This window comes from Macaca mulatta, chromosome 2, assembly GCF_049350105.2.
Source record: "Macaca mulatta isolate MMU2019108-1 chromosome 2, T2T-MMU8v2.0, whole genome shotgun sequence".
Lineage (NCBI taxonomy): Eukaryota > Metazoa > Chordata > Mammalia > Primates > Cercopithecidae > Macaca > Macaca mulatta.
In genome coordinates, this window is record NC_133407.1 from 134,693,571 (window position 1) to 134,716,500 (window position 22,930).

The following is a 22,930-nucleotide window of genomic DNA, read 5'->3' on the forward strand; positions in this document are numbered from 1 at the left end:
TTTATACACAACGAACATCACAAATTCCGTCTGAAGTGAGCTCGTGGTGCAGGCACAAATGGGTTTGGGCTGCCAATGAAAGAAAGATCAAATCACTTGCAGGAAGTCCTCTGAATTAAGACTTTTGCTGGTCTGTTACTTTTCCTTTCTTTCTCTTTGTTGCATCTTTCTCCCAACAGGTTCCACAGTCTCATGTTGGTTCCACCACCTCGTAAGGAGCTAACAACCGAATCATTCCTTACTCAACTCTTTGCAAGGAGAAAATAAACATGGTTTAGAGCTTGTCTCAAAGTTGCATCCCAAACATAAGCTTAGCTTCTCTGACATAGATTGCAAGAAAATGGTTTGAGAAGCACTTTGTCCCTATCTTCTTCCTCCCCACAGAAGTTACTGTAGCTTTCAGAAAGGCCCAAAGATACTTCATTCTTTTTAATTCACCTGTTTCTGAGCGGCATCATAACTATGTTTTAAATAAGTAAATCGAGAACAAAACAGGTCATAAACCATCTATTATCATTAACAAATCCTAATAATATTTCCTGATTCCGAGACAGGCTAGAAAACCAAAGCCAGTCTTCAAGCAAATGCCGTTTATTTATTTGAATTTTTATCAACACTTTGACAACAAAACACCATTTCTTGGGTCGCCTGTACCATCCGGAAATATTTTACCAGTCACTCACAGGTACCCAGTTCCATACCTGTAAAAAGTATAACTAACAGGAATGAGTATACCCCAACTTACGTACATTTTGGGGAGGCACCAATAAGAGATAACTCAAAGCAGTAAGACTTAGCCACAAACCCACTGCTGCATGAATACAGGGAACATATGTAAATACCCTAAACCCCCAAATCCTACAGGTAGAGGAAAGCAGCTTCCTACAGTGATGCCCATGTTCTACATGTTTTGGCTGTTATCTCAGCATTTCTGCCTGTATTTCTATATATTTATTTCAACTCTCCTTACTCACTTACTCTTTTTCTCTCTTTTATTCCTTAGCTCTTATTTCCTTCTTCACAGGCTTAAGCCTGTTTTTCGTTTAATTTTTATTTTTGCATGAAAGCAGTGGGAACCATTTCTCCAAAGAATAATTTTATTCAAAATAGGGAAAGGTTAGGCTGACACAGGTCCACTCAATCTTCGTCTCAGCAACTGTTCCCCACAAGGGGATCTGAAGGACTTTCCAACTCCCAAGGGCTTGAAAATTAGTCTCTTAAGCCAACTGCTGGGACCCCTAGAGGGCCGATGGTTTATGAGATGCCACTGACAGAATGACAGATTGGCAGACAGGTGAGCACAAAACGCTGATCGCGAGATCATCATTAAACGTAAAATTCAGCGGTAAAATTCGCACCCACCAGCCTCCACCTCCCAGGACTCCAAAGCCCCGGTACCTGTTGCTGCTGCTGCTGGGCGTGGGCGAGGTCAGCTGCCCCGATGTCCACCGCTGGCGTCTCTCCGTTGGACCGCCCCTCCCGAAGACCGCCACACTCTAATAAGTGGTTGCTGCTGCCCGACCCATTCTGGATGGCTGAACCGTTACTTTTTGTCTCAGTCCCAGATTCTTGCATCATGACTCAAAAACCTGATACAAGGATTTCCAAGATGGGGGGCGGGTGGGGGGAGGGGGGAGGAAAAAAAAAAGCAGCTGTTAAAACAGTTGTTGTGCATAAGGAGAAGGGCCTTGGTTTAAATGTTGCCAAAATCTGTAAACAGTTGTCATTTTCTTTCACTCAACTTATCCCCTCATTAGCGGGTCAGGTCCCTAGTTTTGGGTCTGAAACTGTCATTCCCAATTCAAGTTTCAGTAGTATTGTTTTAAATATACATACATACATATATATAATATATAATATAATATATTATTTATTTATTTATTTATTTATTTTAGCCTTAGAAAAACTAATATTTGTAGGTAAACCTAGAATTCAACATTACACTTTTCTTTTTTCTTTTTTTTTTTGAGATGGAGTCTCGCTCTGTCGCCCAGGCTGGAGTGCACTGGTGCAATCTCGGCTCACTGCAACCTCCACCTCCCGGGTTCACGACATTCTCCTGCCTCAGCCTCTGAGTACCTAGGATTACAGGTGCCCGCCACCATGCCCGGCTAATTTTTTGTGTATTTTTAGTAAAGAAAAGGATTTCACCATGTTGGTCAGGTTGGTCTCGAATTCCTGACCTCATGATCCACCCGCCTCGGCCTCCCAAAGTACTGGGATTGCAGCCACTGCGCCCGGCCCAAGATTAAATTTTTCTTCTATCTGGTTCCTTTGCTCAAAAACCAGCAAGTCATCCTATAGAGCATATTAGGTATAAACATTAAATTTTAACATGTGCAGGCACTATTTGTTGATATGACACTTTTTTTTGGAGGCAGAGCCTTGCTCCGTCACCCAGGCTGAAGTGCAGTGGCACTATCTCTGCTCACTGCCTCCGCCTTCCGGGCTCAAGCAATTCTCCTGCCTCAGCCTTCCAAGTAGCTGGGATTACAGGTGCCCACCACCACACCCAGCTAATTTTTGTATTTTTAGTAGAGACAGGGTTTCATCATATTGGCCAGGCTGGTTTTGAACTCGTGACCTCAGGTGATGCACACGCCTCGGCCTCCCAAAGTGCTGGGATTACAGGCCTTGTGAGCCATGGCACCTAGCCGAAGGTACTAAAAGTCTAATAGAAAAAAAATATATAGGCCTGGGGGCGGTGGCTCACGCCTATAATCCCAGCACTTTCGGAGGATGAGGCAGGTGGAACACTTGGGATCAGGAGTTCGAGACCAGTGTGGCCAACATGGTGAAACCCTGTCTCTACTAAAAGTACAAAAAAGGAAAAGAAAAAATAAATTAGCCAGTCATGGTGACAGACACCCGTAATCCCAGCTACTCGGAAGGCTGAGGCATGAGAACTGATTGAACCCAGGGGGTGGAGGTTGCAGTGAGCTGAGATCACGCCATTGTACTCCAGCCTAGGTGACAGGGCGAGACTCCATCTCAAAACAAAAGAAAAGAAAAAGAAAAAAAAATATGGCGCAAAATGAGTAGCTAGAAAATATAACTTAGGGCCGGGCTCACGCCTGTAATCCCAGGACTTTGGGAGGCCAAGGCGGGCGGATCAGCAGGTCAGGACTTCAAGACCAGCCTGGCCAATATGGTGAAACCCTGCCTCTACTAGAAATACAAAAATTAGCTGGGCATGGTGGTGTGTGCCTGTAATCCCAGCTACTCAGGAGGCTAAGGCAGGAAAATTGCTTGAACCGGGACCCGGGAGGTGGAGGTTGCAGTGAGCCGAGATCATGCCACTGCACTCCAGCCTGGGCTACAGAGCGAGACTCCGTCTCAAAGAAAAAAAAAAAAAAAGAGAAAATATCACTTAGTTACGTGTAAATACATTTCACATTCACTCTTACTACTCTCTGGGAACAAAACCATTATCCCAGAGAGCCAATTCAGCCCTTGGCTGAGAAAAGATGTCCAAAGATGACGAAAGACAGATAACATTTGCTAATACCAACTGCTACCATCTACCAATCACCAGTGTTGGGTCACGCAGGCCCTAATGCAGGTGATTTACACACATTCTCCAATTCAGTGCTGATGACGATTGTTACCCCCAGTTTGCAGATGAGAAAACTAAGCCTCCACAAGTTATTTAATTTGTCCACTACATGTCACAGCCAGTAATGGTGGAATCAGGACTTGAACCAGTTCAGTTAAGTCAAAGCTCTTAACCACAATGTGTATTTTTAAAGTTGAGGTTCAGTGGGGGCAAAACAATGAAAAAGGCAGGGTCACACTCCAAGTTCACAGACCAAGATTTGGAAAAGGAAAAGCAAAAGTCATTAAAGGAAGCAAAGAGCTCAAACATGAAAGCTGAGAAATGCCTGAATAATTAAGACTTTAATGTGAAATACCAATCCCAGATTAAAGGGCAGAAAATTTTTACGCAAATGTGTTCCAATTGTGTAAGGACATATGTACAACCAATGCCACAGATTTCTGCCCCATACATGAAATGTGACAACAGGGAAATTTCAATCTTTGGGTATCTTTAGAGGACATTGTTTTCTTGCTAGAAATTGGATGAAGTCTGTTTTCTGCAGACTTGCACAAAAACCAAATGGAAAAATTAAAAGCAGAAAAATTCACATCTTTCTTCATTTCCTTTCACTGCATAGCATGATCCAACTTGATACAGACTTCATAAACCCAAAAGACGTATATATTTTTTAAGTTGATCCAATTCTAAAGTGGATTGAGAATGGCATTTTTCACTAGCAGGTGGGAAACAAACTGAGAAGTAACAGCTGATTCACTCTCGTTCCTTGATTTTTATTATTATTTTTTCATTCTCATGTCTTCAGATCAGACTTTCTAATAATTATAGTCCATTAGAAATTGCAGTTATATTCTTACCACAGAGTAAAGCATTTTTCAAAAATAACCAAAATCTTCCCTAAGATACAAGAATCAGGTAATGAGATAATCTGTGATAGCAAGAGTGCCTTGTTCATCACCAAAAAAGAAATGAATCTGTGAAATCTAGGTACTTTTCCCTGGGCATTTCAGTCTCTCTTCCACACACTTGCCCCTTTGTACAGAACTAAAGGAAAAGAGCCGGGGGCGGTGGCTCACGCCTGTAATCCCAGCACTTTGGGAGGCCAAGGCAGGCAGATCACCTGAGGTCAGGAGTTCGAGACCAGCCTGGCCAACATGGTGAAACCATTCTCTACTAAAAATACAAAGAAATTAGCCGGGCGTGGTGGCACATGCCTGTAATACCAGCTACTTGGGAGGCTGAGGCAGGAGAATTGCTTGAACCCGGGAGGCAGAGGTTGCAGTGAGCAGAGAGCATGCAACAGAACGAGGCTCTGTCTCAAAAAAGGGGTGGGGGGAGAGAAAAAAAGGATTATAGGAAAAGGCACAGTGTTAGGTATTTAAGCAAGAGAGCATTTGTTTTAGAGTAGGTAGCAAGGAAATCCATCTAATTATTAGGATATATCTCAAACATATGTAAAGAAAAAAATCTATAGAATATACATACACACACGCACACATATATATGTGTGCATGTATGTATGTATGTATTTTTCCCTTTCTGGGAATACCTCCCCATACCAGGGACTTGATCCCCAAAAGACAACAGCATTGCACATATATAAACTCTACCCCTGCTCTCAGAATGAGGCATATTTAGCCAAATATCCTGTCCTGATGGAAGAGAGCTGCAGGTAGAATGCTGCTTTCAGACTATGTGACCATCGGGATCCCAGGCCTGAGAGCAGGTGTCTAAGACACGGGTCCTGCTTTTGTTTCCTTGGTGAGACACCATTCTGGTGGGTGGAGTAAGAACAGTCTCCAATACACAATTTGATGAGAAGGCCCTGTTTTTGCTCCATGCAGTTCCAAAGCAGACTGCCAAGTCCTCCAGTACAAGTTTTGCAGGCATCAAGCCAAGCAGCTTGGCTTGTGAATCAGGTTTGTGAGAGTGCAGGCTTTGGGACCAAAATTGCATAAAGGATTATTTTGGTCTGAGGATGTCCTTAATTAGTCAAGTGCTAACAGTAGTATGTAGGTTGGAAGATTTAAAATTTCCCATAATCTCCCACACCAATCAGGAGAAAACAGCTTTTTGAAAAGCACATGTGAAAAAAATAGGAGTGTCAATGTCTAAGAACATTTCTAACAGTGTCTGGGCCAGCAATATTTCTATCAAACGTTCCAAGTCATTTAATAAGCCTTTATATCTGTATCACACTTCACAAATTGCAAAAGCCCTCTGATGTGCTTTTCAAACTCGTAACAAGGCTAGGAGGGAGATAAGGCAGGTAAATGTTATCCCCATTTCACAGATAAGAAAACTAAAGCTCAATCGGTTAAGGGATAGATGTAGCCATAACTATTTTGTTTCAGACACGAACCTGTCCATTCAATAAATGATTAAGAATCTCTAGTTTGTAAAGTCCTGTGCTAGGTAGTGGATAAGGAAATTAATGAAAAGAAAACTAAGGAAATTCCAGAAGGGCAACAATGAGAGTGCAGGTGGACAAAGAAAAGCATTAAAATACAATGATATAAGGCATCGGCACTCTTTTGCAAACAACTGTCTTTTTCTTTGAATTGCCACTATTAGAGTCATCTGAAATCAAGTCAATATACATAGGAGAGGAATCTATCTTATCTATCAGGGACGTTGCACCCTCTTTTCTTCAAGGAAGCTTGTCCCAGGCACCCAGTTTGCCTAACTTCTGCTTCTCTCTGGGGGAATAACTAATCCTGTAACTAATCAACTGCCTTGCTCCATGACATACTGACAGCAGGAAACACTGTATAATCATACAAAGTGCCTGAATATGAAGGTATGGTCACACCATACCCAGAAACAAGTCCTTCCTCCAGAAACAACACCAAACGGAGTCTGCCTTCCTGTATGGCACCTCCAGATGAACTGAGCCTGTTTAAATCACGTGATCCATTTAATCTAACCCTACAAAGGTCAATGCTGCAGTTGCATAGATGTCAAAAAGCCTAAAGAAGCCAAAATGATCTACTTCTCATCTTGCTTCGAAACATTACAGAGCTACTGATTTCAAAGGTTCAATTTTTGTGCTGGAGGGACTTGTAGAAAAGGACAAGGACTGAGTTTAGCATGCTTATTTATTGCTGTTGCCAACAGAGCTGCTCTCTGGAAGTATTCTGGAAAATTCATAATGTCCAGGCCAATGTATTTATAGTAAATTAAAGCAGTGCTTTATTATTATGATTATTTCCTTGGTTACAGTGTTGATGCTGAAAATTTAGGGAAAATAAAGCCCTTGTTATCATGCTTGTGAAAGATTTTAAGCTAACAAAAAGTTCAGTCTTGATTCCAGGGCAGTTAATTAAGGTTGACCAAGTCAGGCAGAAGTAAATTAACTTGGCTGATCAATTATTTATATGAAGCAGAATAAATGCCCTTAAAGAACTTGGTCTGTTCATAAAAGGATGTGTAAATTAAACTAAACATAGTTTTGTAAAATATGTTTCTATTTCTATGGGGAGAAGAGAAGTTAATGGTGAAATCACTATTAGGAAAATTATTAGAGTAATTACACAGTCCACCCCCCATCTGAAAAGAAAAATTCTCTTTCTTATTGTTCATCCATGTGCAGAGAAAAAAGGAAGATGGCATGCAATTCTGAAGAGATAACAGAAGCACATGGAAAAGGAAGGAGGAAGGGAGGAAGGGAGGAAGGGAGGGAGGAAGGAAGGAAGGAAGGGAGGAAGGAAGGAAGGAAGGAAGGAATGAAGGAAGGAAGGAAGGAAGGGAGGAAGGAAGGGAGGAAGGAAGGAAAGAAGGAAGGAAGGAAAAAGAATGTGAATTTCACTACGTGGATTTCATTATTTTGGAAATATTGAACACATGGCTCTTACTTTATTGTCAGTTAACTCCATGCAGTTTGTAGACTGAGAAAGAATAAGGATGAGACTCGGACTAGCTTAGCTCTAAGAGAGGTACTTTTAAAATTACTCATGTTGCATCATTAAGATTCAAAACCCTCAATAATCGTGTTCATGCCATTGAGGAAAAAAGAAGACCAACCTGTCTATATTAAGATATAAAGCATACATTTGGTTCTGGTTCTCATCAAGCAAATGAACTGGTTCCCTTTTAATGTGCAAAGGGTTTACAAGGCAACACAAGACAAACAAAGGAGTTTTAAGGATTGGGGTACAGCTCCACAGATTTTTTCCCCTAGTAGGCAAACAGTAGGGTGGCCTAGGATATTAAACCAGTTCTGTACTCTTTAATGCTCGTGTGGGTGTTACTCTCTTCACAAAAGAGAGGGAATAAAGCAATAGAAATCCCAGATGAAAGTCACAGACTCTCAGTAGAGGACTGCAACAATGGAGACATCACATTTGCTAGCATGAGGGCCATGCTTGTACACTGCTCACCCATCATCTGGCGAGATGCTGCTGGAGCAGGTGGCATTGAGGAGATCAGGGACTGACTGGTGGAGGGGATGACAAATGAGACTTAGCAGTTAAGGATGCAGGTGAGGAGACAGAAAGATGGCGGCCCCAAGATGTAGAGTAACTGTCTACAAATAGGGTTGGTTGCATGTGATACTCTTGAAGGGAAAAAAAAAAAAAAGGGTAGACGGGAGGAGAAAGAACAAAACAAGAGAAACAGAGTTACATCAGACAACTATTTTCTCACCTAAGATAACTTCTACAAATTATGAATGAACCCTACAGACACCGCCATTTGTCTATCCACTGTCCTACTGGCACGGGTCCCATTTCATGGAAGGAGTACCCAAGAGCCAAGCTTAGGAGGCAAAGTCAGTGTGCTGACTGTGTTATGAAGGCACCGTCTTCCAATACCACATTTTCATAATTATAACAGAAAGGCGTAAATTTTCTAATGCATGGCAGTTCAAAAAGTAATCAAGGGAATGAGCCGGAGGGCTATTTTAATGTATGCAAAGCTAGTGACCCACAGTAAATGGGAGGTAAGCTACAATGAATGCAAAGTAATGCACACATACTACAGTCCTGGGCTGATGAGGGACGGCTAAAATTAACACCCAATTAATTTCCGAATTGACAAACAAATGAAACCCATAAATCTACTTTCTCATTAATTTTCTTGTGGTATAATTTAAAGCAGTAATATGAGGGCCAAAACTGAACATTATCCATCATAAATATCAAAAAGATAGCACTGTAACACCATAAATTATGCATATTACCTGTTGTTAAAAATGATTTATGTATTATCAACTTTATCATGCACCATAGATGTCTATCTACATGTATCTTTAGAAAATCTGGAATTTCATTTAGCCCCTCTGGAAAAAAAGTTCAGGAGCAACAAAATTGTCAAAAGCATGTTTTTAAAAAAACAAAAACAAAACAAACGTGGCCATTCATTTAGCCATATGGGAGATCAGGGTAAAACTGGAATCATTCCAGGTCTCAGGTGAGTAGAGGTTGAGAATATCATGAAAACTGGTGAGTCAGGCCTCCCCGGGGAGGAGAAACAAACCAGCTGTAGGAGACCCCTCCTAGAGAACACAGCATCTGTGTCCAAACGGCGCCACTGGCCTGTCCTGCCCTCTGGAACGCAGGAGGTGCAGGGCTTGGTACACGTAAGCAAAGGCAAGATGCATTTGAATGCATCTCACATGGCCAGTGGGGAGCATCTATAGCTATGATGACGAAGGCAAGCAAGGAACCCTAAATTGGCAAAAACTTAGAAAAACCATGCTTATTTTCAATAATGTAATACGGCAGCTTTCTTGCTTTCGAAAGAGGAAGAAAAGAAATAGAAACTAACTTGTATTTATCAATTAAACCAGGAATAGTTTATATTTATTAATTAAATGGAAGCAGCATTCAGATTAAAAGTTTCCTTGTCTACTTTCCCAGCTCCATTTGTTTAATAAGAATAATAAATAAATAAATCTTTTATCTCAAATTTAACTTTCAGGTATGCTTTGCACATAACAGGAATTTAATACATAATTACTAAATGTTTGACTAAATGATTAAATGATAGAAAATTCCAAGGCCAACCTCTTGATCAAATGAGATCAAGGGCTTGTGCTGGCCTCCAACTTTTATATTCCAACTTTAAAAATACTATTTCCTATACACTTATTTAACTGTTTTGGTGTTCTGAAACTCCAAAAGTAACAAGCCATTAAATCTGTTAGGTCTTAAGAGACACAGGACGATCTCATTAAACATTGAAAGATAATGAACCAATGAAATATCCTACAGAAACCCACTGGAAACACTGAATATATATATGGACAATTTGGATGGGCTGGAGAAGGTAGAGAATAGGATGTTTAATTTTCCCTGTAATTCATGACTCAGAATAGAGTTGGCGGGATAGGGTGGTAATAAAATAATGTTCCTAACAAAAGCACAGGCTTCCCCTTCTTCACCAGGCTTTCAATGTGAAGACAGGAGACTTCATATTTCCAAGGAAAAAAGGATTTCTGCATTCCGATGCCAAGGCAGTAAAGTTGTTCAGAGCAACTGTAAATGTCTTATTCTTCAGAACTGTCTTCATCAAACTTTCTTGGATACTGTAATCTTTATAAGACACCAATGAGCACAGATAACAAGTTGACCCCGCTCCAGAAATTACAGACGTCTAAATTTATATTTTTTAGCTTTTCAGCTCTGGTGGGTCTCGGTTCCCTTCCTTCCTAATAGACAAGAGTTTAAGTGCCGTAATCATAGCAACTGTGGGCAAACGAGGGAAGTTCGAAAGAAGCCGCTCTAGGAAACAAGTACAAAGCAGAATGCATACCCACTCCCTCGCATATTAATCCTGAGGAGCTCAAATAATTAAATAGAGACTGAAGAGGAGCTTTGCCAATCCAGTGCTAGGCTGTTTGCTTTGCCACAAGGAAGCCTCTGAAGGTCAGGCACGATGGGGCCAGGTGTTCTGGGGAGCTTAATTAAAATGCATTTTTACAGAACAAAATAGATTTTAAGTTTGAGAACTAACAAAGCCTGTGGAACTTTAATCATTTGAACATTCAAACAGCTGAACTCTCACAAATAGGCCAGTGGAATAAAGTGACCAACAACCAGTTCAGAAAAGTCTTTTTTTTTTTTTTCCATTTCCATATTTTCTATCATTTAATGTACACGAGGCCAGGTTCATAACATCAATTAATGACTGGCATGTTCGATGACACACTTCACGTATCTCCTGCTTCGGCTCAAGCCCCTCACCGCTCTAGTGGCCAAAGTGAACAATATGTTCACAGCATCATGGTAATGTAGTGAATGTGGGCCATCAGAATTCTGTTGCTTGCATTTCTCTGCTGTGTGAAAGGAACAATTATTTAATTTTATCCTTCAAAAACTCCAATATACATATATGTATTTTCCCCCCTGAAAGTTGCTCTCACAGACAGGTTAGCAAGGCTTCTCTGATATAAAACACTACCACTTGTCTCCGCAGGTCATGACCCTCCAGCCTCCACCCTTACCCTAGGTGTTGTATCTTCGCAATTTACAGCAAATGCTAGGACAGTATGCCTCATATTGAAACACAAGGCAAATTCAGAAACAGCAACAAACAGTAACTTAACAAAAAAACAAAAAGCAAAAACCAAATGATGATATGATGCCAGCTGAGTTTTCTCTGCTGTTTGCAAAACATGACAAAGGCCAGGCTAATGTTCAGGTGTTATCTAAGGTGGCTCCCAGTGTCCAAGGGACAAGCGTCATGCGCACACACCAAACTAAACAGAGCCACATGCTTGCTTTACTTAACTAGAAATGCCACAAAGCATAAACTCACTTTAAAATGAGACAGGTAAGAGCCACAGGTAAGAGTAAAAACACTGGCTTTTAAAAATACATTATGCATATTAACTGTATAGTTTCTTCCCAATTAAAATATCTTCATTTATGGCAGGGAGGATTTATTCAGAACCCATCAAAGTAAAAATTAATCCTCCCTTCTCAAACCTGACAAAGAGTACGTGCATCCAACAGGATCATATCAAGCCTACAGGACAACACGCAAGATATACACAGTAATACAAAATCCAAGGATTGTACCTTTCGATGGTTACTGCCTTGTTCATAGTACTAGACTTTTTCTCCTACACCTTCTAAGTCCTTGTTTGTTCCACAAAGAAATTTCTAGCCGTCCGATGCTCTATTACCGAGCTAGTGGCCTTTCAGGAGAGCTCTCTCCCTTCAGAAAAAAGCAAACAACTGCACAGATATCATTACACTAAGGAAATCTCTTAGAAAAACCAAACAACTTGCTAATCTCGCCAGCCCCTTCATCCAAGCAAAAGATAAGAAAAGCAAACCTAAGTCTGTTTCAACCACATTCCAGGGACAAGTTCCCCTTTTTCTTTCTTTATCAAAATTCTAGCATTTAAGTTGGGGTGTGTGTGTGTGTGTGTGTGTGTGTGTTAAACAGACCTTGCAGGATAAACTGCTGCTCACACCCGCAAACAAAGCAATATCTGTTTAATAACGATTGCTGCCATGGGTACAGTAAACAAGGGGCCCAGCATTTGTGTTTATGAACAAACACATCATCTTACAAGAGCAATTTAACATTAACCAGGTGGAATAATCAACAGATTTCATAGGTGACACCAGGGGCAGGGCTAACGTAAACAGAACTGGGGAGGAGAAAGAGGCCACTCTTTGAGAATCAAGGTCGAGGTAAATGCATTACAGAGTAAACAGCTGGGAAGAAGGCAAGATAAACAAACAGTCATTCTTCTGACATTTAGAGAGGCAGAAAGGTTGTATGTTACATAGATCAGCTGCTGACCACCATGAAATCAAACCGGTTGGAGACCAAGCCTGCTTGTTTGCACAATGCCATGTTTGCTTATAAACAACAATTTGCTGTTACCAACATCACATTACTCATCATCATGTAAGCCAGAGTGAATCCAGTCAGATCCGCTTAACTCTTTACTGGTGACATTACTTAGAAATTAAAAAACAAAAAACAGGCCCCTCTAAGAAAAAGAGGTCAGTCACCCCAAAATGAGACCAAGAGAGCTCAGTCAATATCCTTTTATTTCCTGGCTTGCAGATAAAAATAAAGCATCCACATGGTTTAAACTACTAAAGGTTGGATTTGAAAACAGCTTTAAAACACTATAATGTTTTCATGCTTCAGTAACTCTGCATTCATTTCTTCAGCTCATCTTCTTTTATCAGTGAAATACATGGGTCAAACACAGATTCGAATCTTGAATGTTTCATCCAGAAGGAAAACCTTGAAGTTCCATTCTCCCCATATCAAGCTTCTATTCTAAGATACCTTTAAGCCCAGTGGGCCCACAAACAGATGTAGAGCATTCTTAACTACTCTGCAAAAATTCAACTGTATCAGTTTATGATGGTTTCCTTAAAAAACATCAAAAAATAAAATAACCAGTTGATGTCCCATATAACCACTCAGGGGTTCATTCTGTCAGCTTATCAACAAAATCTTAGCTCTTCAAAGCCCAGAATGAGTAAGTTCGGTGTGTCCACTAACAAAAGTGTTAAGAAGAAATGTTTAATCTCTAAAATTTCCCCTGATATGTACTACCACATAAAACAGCTTACTGTGTGTTATAAGAAAGTTTTCATGCCTTATCAGAGATACTATATTTAGAGACACAATCTGCAATTAAAACATTAGTTTCAATCTTTTACAGATACTTTAACACCATTAAACTACTTAATTTTGATACATGTGAAAAACCTCCTTCCTTTACTTAAAATTTAATAAGCAAAACATACTGAAAAACAGTTTGGTAGTTTATCTATATCTTACACTTATACTCAGCTAATTTTTTAAAATTCTGCATGATGTCAGTGCAAAGTATAGCAAAACACTGTCTGCTGGATATCCAAAGCAAAATATGGAAATGAGAAAATGATATTAAAAAAATAAAGATACACCTAAGTGGTTTCTGGCAATTACATGATTAACAATCAGGTTATTGGAATTTTCCACTCTGTCTACAAAGAAAGTAACAGAAACTGTGTCGGTCTGCCCCAGCCCCCACAACAGATATCCCCCTCCCAAGTTCCACTGTGAATTAACTCCTCAACCTTTTCTAGCTGCTCTTGTTTCCAGGCCTTGCTTCAATTATCTAATCTTTGTTCTGCAAACCTAAAGTCACAAAGTAACTAGTGTGTTGTCTTTCATGTTTTTGTTTTGTTGCTCTGTGGTTTGTTTCCTAAGTCCCTCTCTGCCAACCATCATATTTCCCCAAATCAACATAGCCCCTGAGGCCTCAACAATGTCAGGGGAAGAAAATTTCCACTGAGCATTCAGTGCCCTGGTAGGAGGCAATTTTTCAGGCTCAAGGACCTGTTAACACCTGATGGACATGCAGGGAAGGGACACCATGAGTTCCCTTAAAAGCCCTCTAGGGGTGGAGCTGTTCTACTGCCCTTGAGAAAGAAAATCAGACTTGCTCAACTGAATGATGATGCAAGTCTGGCTGCTGGAACAACTAACAGAGAGAATCTTCCTCTAATGCTCTGAGAACAGAACGTTCTCAGATTCTGTGCTCACTACCCTATGGACGACTAGGAGGTAGACAAAAGTGAAGGGGCTTCTATAACCAACACCCCAGTGAAAACCTAAGAGAAAAATAAAATAAAATGGAAAAGTCAAAGTGGAGGGCTGTGTCCGGGTATCCTCACTGTCCTGTCTTGAGGAGAAAATGCTGACGATTCACTCTCTGAACTTCAGCTCTTGTCCAGTTTTCCTGAAATTCCGTTTTTATTTTCTTTTCCTGAACCATGGATGAACCAGAATATTACTAAAGGATTACAAACATAGTTGACAATTCTGAATGGTAATCCAAAGAGTTGTAACCATTTCCCTTCATAAAGGGAAATCATAATTGAGTCCTGGAGTTTTGAAAGCTAGGCTAAACCTGGGCATATAATCATTTCTTGAATGGGGAACTCTTTTCTCTTTGAAGATGGTTTCACCTATTCCTTACCACGAGCAGGATAAATAATGTGTCTTCTTTCCTCTTCCCCAGCAGTGGTGTTAAACTTGCCCTAACCCACAATTAGTTCTATTTTTTCATTTTTATTTTTAAGATGGAGTCTCGCTCTGTTGCCCTGGCCAGAGTGCAGTGGTGCAATCTTGGCTCACTGCAACCTCTGCCTCCTGGTTCCAGTGATTCTCCTGTCTCAGCCTCTGGAGTAGTGGGATTACTGGGGTGTGCCACCAAAACCGGCCAATTTTTGTATTTTTAGTAGAGACAGGGTTTCACCATGTTGGCCAAGCTGGTCTTCAACTTCTGACCTCAAGCGATCTTCCCCTCTTGGCCTCCCAAAGTGCTGGAATTACAGGTGTGAGCCACCATGCTGGGCCCACATTTAGTTTTACTTCTGTGTACCCAGTTTACTTATTTTATTCCCTATGAATCCCAAATTGTAAAAGTTTTATTTTTAAAAAAGTACATTAAGGAGGCTTTTATATAAGTTGTTCAATAAATTATTTTAAAAACTGAAAATAGTTCTAACGAGGCCTTGGGGTAACTCAGGATTGGGAAGGACTGATTTTTCTTTTCACAACTCCTCTCTAGAATGAAAATATTACAAATTCTGAGAGTCTCAGAAAGGTTGTGGCATCTCAGTGGACACCAGAGCCAGTTTCCCAAGCCCCATGCATTCACTTTTACTTCTATCTTCATTATTTTTACCATCTCCATCCACATCTACCATACTGTTATTTTTTAAAAAATGATTCACTTTTGATAAATAAATCTACCTTCAGAGGAAACTTTGTATCACTTCTTCAAATGGAAAACCAGTATATAACCCTTTGTAGATGCAAAAGACTTTTATAATGCATGTAATAAAACCTAACCAATGATATTAAATTCTGCTAGATCCTGCTGTTTCTCAGAGGCTCTGAGTGGAACTATGTTCTTTCTTTGTTAAATAATGAGCTTACAACTGGTAGAGACAGATTAAAGATACTAGTACCAAATGGAGACTTTCTCCTTGGCTTTATTAGAAGGATTAAAAAAGAATTGAAAATGGAATTGCTTCAACATTGCACCACAATAATGAGAATTGGTGAATGATTTATGAGCCACCAAAAAATCCTCTTCCAACCTATCCGTGAGTGGTACAAGGCTCATACATTGGGCAACTGAGCTACAGGAGACTTAAGAGACCCTCATGAACCTCCACGCTATAATCTTGACCCTTACGTGCTGGATTCCTAACAATGCAGCTCACAAAGCACGTACTGAGAGGCTACTATGCACACTTACACTGCTAAAGACATAATCAACCAAGAAGCCAGATTCTTTACACTTGCCCCCACACCAAATGGGGCTGCTAGTTCATGGGTATTATGCTTGTGGAAGACACCCTAAACACCAATAGCTCCAACAACGAGCCTCCCATCCAGGCCCGCCTTTTCTCACACCACCAAAAGACTTGTGCATCAGCCACTTAAGTCATGCCACCTTTCCACAATACAAGTTCAGAGTTTATTTAGTAGCAAGTAACTACTATAAGATAAGAACTATAAGCATATCATTCAAATGCTTTATTGGTCAAAAAAGATGGATGCTTTTATTAATCCAACCTTTTTGTAATGCAGTGCCACTGATGACCCAGCATTAGCCTCATTCTCTGCTATTAATCACACTTCTAAGAGCTCATTTTGCCTTAAAATCTTAAGAAATTGCTATAATTTAAAGACATGGTGTCTACATAATGGGAAATGCTTCATAGATTGTATCATTTCAGAAAATACAGTATATTTTTATGGGAACAATGACATGATGCTAAGGAATTACAAAATGGGAATATATGTGTGTATATATATATACACGAATGAATGAAAAGAGAAAAATGTAAGCTCCCTTTTGTATTTGTAGCTTCCCACATCTGCACACTTTAATCACTACCTTTGTGAAGTCCATTAATCCAAAGGCATTGGCATATAGTTTACATAGATTAAATCCAAAATAACGTTCCCAAACAAATGAAAATTAAATGAAGGGAGAAACTCTAATGTAAAAAGAAAGATGTGGAAACACACGGTGTGCTTTAAAAAAATTCCATCAGTGGTATATTCCTCATTCATCATCTGTAATTCCTGTGCCTTGTTTGTCCATGTGAAGAGAACTAAGGCAAGCCCTTCAACAAAGAACTTCAGGACAAACTATAGGCATCTGCCTATTTACATTCAGCAGAATTTTAACAATATAATGATGTCCTTAATGCATTAAGTCCTTTTCTCATTAAGCTACCCTTCGTGACCATTTAACACAGCTGAACACCATAAAGAAATGTAGCTGAAAGAGCTTTTCAAAATACAAAGCTAAAACAAATCTTTTTTAAAGCACCCCTTCAATTTTTACCACCACACAATTAAAATGCAACATACACATGGTCGGGCACAGTGGCTCATGCCTGTAATCCCAGCACTTTGAGAGGCTGAGGCAGGCGGATCACAAGGTCAGGAGTTCGAGACAAGTCCGGCCAATATAGTGAAATCCCGTCTTTACTAAAAATACAAAAATTAGCCGGGCATGGTGTTGGGTGCCTGTAGTCCTAGCTACTTGGGAGGCTGAGGCAGGAGAATTGCTTGAACCCGGGAAGTGAAGGTTACAGTCAGCCAAGATCGTGCCACTGTACTCCAGCCTGGGTGACAGAGCAAGACTCCATCTCAAAAAAATAAAAATAAAATGCAACATACACATGTATATATTCAAATCTTACAAACACACAAAAATGGTGACATTGTGTTACATGATGAATGAAGGGTGGGGTGGGTTCCAATCAGGTACTACGATTATGAATGGATCTAGAGTGAATGGCTGGGAACCACAGAGAATCAGCTGACCTAAAAGTCAAGAACGCAGATATTGTCCTACAGTTAGCAAGGGCTAAACTTGGAATCTGAGAAACAGCCGGAAGCTGGTGATAAAGCTTACTTAGGTGGAGCTGGGACAAAAGCATCCGCCTGCTTGGTGATAGGCAAGCCCAGCTCTGGCTGAGGGGCCCCTTCGCACAGAGATATGCTCCACCCATCCATCCATGTGCCATCACGTGGTCTAGATAAGCACTAGACCTTGGATCTCCCCCATGGGGAAGTGCTGAGCCTGGGAGGAGATTTAGAAAGAAATAGAAGTCCTTTATCAAGCTACCTTAATCATACTGTCATGAACATGCCAATGAGAAAGACAGGGCTTGAGGTGCCCTGAATAGGTAGAACAGGTACCAACAGTGGGGTCGCTTCTCTTCGCCTACTGAGTGCTGGGGCCACTGGATGACTACAGGGCCAATGGCGGGACCATATGATATCCGATAATGCCAGATTCTCAACAGGATTCATTAATCAACTAAACACCCAAAGAAACTTTTGAAAAAGTGTTGCTACTCCCTGGCATGCCCATGGTAGCTGTGAGGAGTGGAGGTACTGGATATCTTTGCGACAGGAACAACACTTGGTAGGGAATTAAAATTACTAGTCTTCTTCACCTGTAAACGGAGACAACAGGGCTCATAATAATGAGCATCCTAAATACCTGAGTTAAGTTTTATCAAAGATCACAGCCATTGTTGACCACATTCTCTTCCAAGAGAGGAGGGTGAGAGAGAGGATCATAACCTATGCACAACCAATTGATGAGAAGAGCTAATGTATTTATCCAAGAGTAGACCCCTGTGGCACCTTCCATAGGAGGCTAGTACAAGGGATCTGTCTCATGACAAGGCTTTCCAATAGAACCACATACACCTCCAACAGATGAGAAAGTGATCAACCTTTGCACCGCAACTGTGTTGCAGGCTATGACCACACAAAGCACGGTTCTGTGGATGCCGCAAAGGCATCACCTGGGAGCTTTTTAGATATGCAAATTGTTGAGCCCATCTCAGACCTACTAAATGAGAACCTGTATTTTAATAATATCCCCAAGGTGACTCATATGCATATTAAAGTTTAAGAAGGTAGGTCTGGTGGAAAACAGGCAGACATACTTGGGTTTGATTTCCAGCTCAGCCAATTTTTAAGTTTTCAACAAGATAACCCACCACTCCCTATTCTCATTTCCTCATCTATAAAGTCATGCTGTTCTGCATCTGATTTCACTCATCTTTCTAAGCAATATTTATTCTATAGTTAATACAAAATATGCCAGGCCCTGTACTAAGTGTTGGGGCGCCAACATGCAACAAAAATCAATACAGTTCTAATCAAGAAGACACACATTAATCAATTAGCTATATAAATAAGTGGAGATTAGAACTGTGATAAGTGCTACCATGAAAAATGCACAGTGCTCTGAGAGCACAGAGGAATAATATATGTAAAGTGCCTTGTATGTAGTAGGTGCTTAATAAATCACAGTGATTATTACTAGCTCATAAAACCCAGCCCTTTGGGAGGCCACGGGAAAAGTCTCAAGTGCAAATACTCTTCTCCCCATCATAAAATGAACGTGGACTAAGACTGTGTTCTCAGTTCAACTTAAAGAAAAAAAATGTGTTATTTTTATGCTGTCTCCTGGCTATACGAAGACTATAACATCAATAAAGTCAACATTTCTTCTAATGACAGCTTAGAGAGCAACACTAACTTTCTGGGTTATTGTTAAGAATCAGCTCTTGTTTACCAAGTTGTAGTTAAAGGGAAAAACGCAGAGCAGGGCAGAGGGTAATACTGCAAGCCAGCCCTGTTCAAAGCAGTCTTTTGATTATCATTTTAAAGCCTCAAAATCTAAAGAAAATCTTTAATTGGCTTTTCAGCAGCATTTCTCCTTTGGATATGCAGTTTGTTGAAGTTAAGAATGTACACGCTAACAATTGCAGATAGGATTAGCATCCTGCACCTTATACTGTGGATACAAGTGGTTGATTATTAGTGCACCTGGCACGTGTCCATACAGCAAGAAAACTGGACTGAACAGGAATCAAACAGGGCTCCTACCCAAATCCCTATCACTGACAACTCCCACCCCAGGAGCAGAGGCACCTTGAGTCCATCACACTAAATGGGAAGCTTGCACAGCACTGCACCTGGGTGTGTTCACGTCTCCTTACAACAGCTCTCCAAAGTCCCACATCTTCCTTTTCCTCATTTCCCATGAACTCACAAACTTTAAGAATTTTAAATATGTCTTAATAAGTCTCCATGTATTTACAAATTTCTGGTTCTTTTCCACAAATTTGGCTTCCTTCCAATAGGTGTAGATTTGTGATGGGAGAATTCTGACCTCACTTTTATCTGAATGCCCCTCAACTCAAGAATGTCAGAACAGAATGGTTGATTTGAATGGGCTGGGAAGCTGGGGCAAGTGCAATGCGCTTCAGGTAAGCCCTCAAGATCTTAAGGTATAGTAGCCGCATGATACTGACCATCAGCTCACACACTGGGGCTCCAACTTTGATTTTTCTGAGTTGATGTATGTAAGATGGGATAGGACAGCACCACTAGTAGCTTGGTAAGCAGCCAAAAATGGGTGGTTTCCATTTTTACTGCCTGGAATAAGATGTACCTTGAGGATAATTTCCTTTGGGTGCAGCAATTAAAAATGCAAAGTATGAGGGAAAAGGATACACCAGGAATTAAAAAAAAAAATCAGGGAGAAATATCTGCCTAACAATCTGTCCTTCTACAGCAGTCGTTCTCAACTGATGGTTAATTGTCCCTCCCCACCAGGGGACATTTGGCAATGTCCAAGGACCGTTTTGGTTGTCACACCTGGAGGAGGGGGCTTGTGCCACTGCTATCTGGTGGGGAGAGGCTGGGGATGCTGCCGGACATCCTACAATGCACAGCAGAGACCCCACAATAAAAATTACCCGGTCCATGCATCAAGAGTGCTGTGACAGAGAACACTGCTATAAGAATTTGTTATGTTTTATTTTATGTTTTAATGTATTATTATTTTTTGAGATGGAGTCTGGTTTTGTCACCCAGGCTGGAGTGCAGCGGCGTGACCTTGGCTCACTGCAACCTCCGCCTCCCAGGTTCAGGAGATTCTCCTGCTTCAGCCTCCCGAGTAGCTGGGATTACAGACATGCGCCACCATGCCCAGCTAATTTTTGTATTTTTAGTAGAGATGTGGTTTCGCCATTTTGGCCCCATTGGTCTGGAACTTCTAACCTCAAGTGATCCACCCGCCTTGGCCTCCCAAAGTGCAAGGATTACAGGTGTGAGCCACTGTGCCCAGCCTAGGATTTTGTTCTGTTTTTATTAAGGGATCAAAGCAATGAGTTCCACTTCTTGTTCAGAAGTCAATTTATTATGTTCCTTAAAACTTTAAAGATTTGTGATTTTTTTTTTTTGCTTGTGTTTCTACTTCATAAATACTACCAAACTGAGCACCTATTATGGGTAAGGTTAGGCAAGACTTAGGTGATGCCCAGACATTTGAGTAGAGTAGCATATTTCAAGAGGCTGGGAGTGGGGAAGGCCGAGATGGGCTGAGGCAGGCAAGCAAACAGGAGAAAAGAAGTGGCCAAGCTTGACAGAGAAGTTGGAACCCTACATTAGCAGGGAACAGAAAAGGGCTGGGATGAAATGAGCTTTATAGAAAGTGAAATCTGGTAGAAGTACTCAGGACGGAGCTAAAGCAGAGAGACTGAGGGACAAACTAGGACACTTTCATCCACTTCTCCCTGCTTCCAGAGTGCCATGCTCATCGAACACTCATCTCTCCAAACTCTACTTCTCCCTCCATCAAGTAGGTTCGCCAATCATAAAATCATCTTCCTCAACCTCAAGTGTCTCTCCCTGGGATTGCCAGCTGCCTGAAAGGACTATACTTCATTGTGTCCACATCCTTCCCTGCCCTGGCTCCACCTCTGCAAGCTCGCTTCTGCCTCACCTCTTTGCTGAAACTATCCCAATCATTTTACTAATGAGCGGAGGTGACTTGAGTCCATCACACTGAACGGAGAAACTTGCATAGCACTGCACCTGGGTGTGTTCACGTCTCCCGAAAACAGCTCTCCAAAGTCCCACCTCTTCCCTTTCCTCATTTCCCGTGAACTCACAAACTTTAGGAATTTAGAATATGATGTAATAGATCTCCATGTATGTACAAATTTAATGAAGGTAAGTAAGCGATAGTGATGGTAATTCTAATGAGTTTCCAGTTGCTAAATTCAACAGAGAGTTTTCAATCCTTACCTTACCTAAACTTTGATGACACAAGACACTGTCATTCATATCATTTCTCTTGAAAAAGAAAATCTCTCTTCTCTTCGCCTCCAGGTTGTCCTCCTCATTCCTGGTTCTCTGGCGCTATCTCTGATGGCTCCTTCTCATCCTTTTTAACGAGCATCCCCTTCCTCTGCTCATTCTTTAATGTTTCATCTTGTCTAAAGGCTTCAGTGTTGCAAAACTCTTAAAGCAGGGGTCTGCAAACTTTTTCTGTGGTGTTGTACAGTAAAATGTTTTCAGCTTTGTAGGCCAGATGCTCTCTGTCCCAGCTACTTAGTTCTGCTGTTGTGGAGCAAATATAACCCAACCCATCTGTAAGCAAACGGGTATGGCTGTTTTCCAACTGTTCCAATAAAACTTTATTTACAAAACAGGCGACAGCTGGATCTAGCACACAGAACTGTAGTTTGAGAGGCCCCTACTCTCAAGCACTATCCCTGGAAGTCCTTAACAGTCCTATGGCTTCAACTCATGCCTGTATCCTGGTGATTCCTGAATTATTTTCCCCAACCAAAATATCTTCTCAGAGCTGCAGTCCCTTGTTTCTACAACCTTCTGGCCACTTCTACTTTGATGTCCTAAAAGAGCCACAAATTTTGCCTCAAACTGAAATTATTTATTTCTCCAAGCTCTAAAATCAAGCTAGCTCCTATTTCTGGGTTTTCAGGGAAAGAATTATATTCCAAATCAGGAATTATCTAATAGTCTTCCTTCTCTTTTATTTCCCATCTTACTAATTCCCACCCACACTACCTCCTATTTAAATAATATCTGCCTCTCCACACCCTTGACTGGGAGCATGCCCTCATCACTTTGTAACTCTGAATGTGAACAAATGCAACTCCTAGCCTGGCCATGCCATAGCCCATCTGATCACGTGAGTGACCTCACTTGATTTAAATCCTGGGTCTCTATAAGGCCTATATCTTCCAGGCTTGTTCTGTCCAACAGAAAAACCGCTGGCCACATGTGGCTACTGAGCATTTGAAATGTGGCTAGAGTGGATATAGGACTAAATGTTTAATAAATGTGTGATTTTCATGAAAGTTTATTTTAATTTAAAAACCGATACCTAATTCAGTCATCAGAAAATGTTTAAGTATGTCTTGAACAACTTGGGTATGTGAATCTCTTTTAACCGTAAGTTTTACGAAATCTAAATACAGATCAAGTATTTCCAATGAAATTTTAATGTCTGAATTGATATGATTTTTCAAAAACTTA

The 22,930-nt window shown here is 40.8% G+C and overlaps 1 protein-coding gene across 1 annotated transcript in view; it reads right to left on the reverse strand.

Annotated features, from left to right (window-relative positions):
- FOXP1 (forkhead box P1) overlaps positions 1–22,930 on the reverse strand; it is a gene marked incomplete at its 5' end in the record, with an annotated part of 536,826 nt that overhangs the window by 239,877 nt on the left and 274,019 nt on the right. Inside the window, 1 exon segment of the mRNA NM_001266321.1 lies at positions 1,399–1,589. Coding sequence (NP_001253250.1) covers positions 1,399–1,578 — 180 coding nt within the window.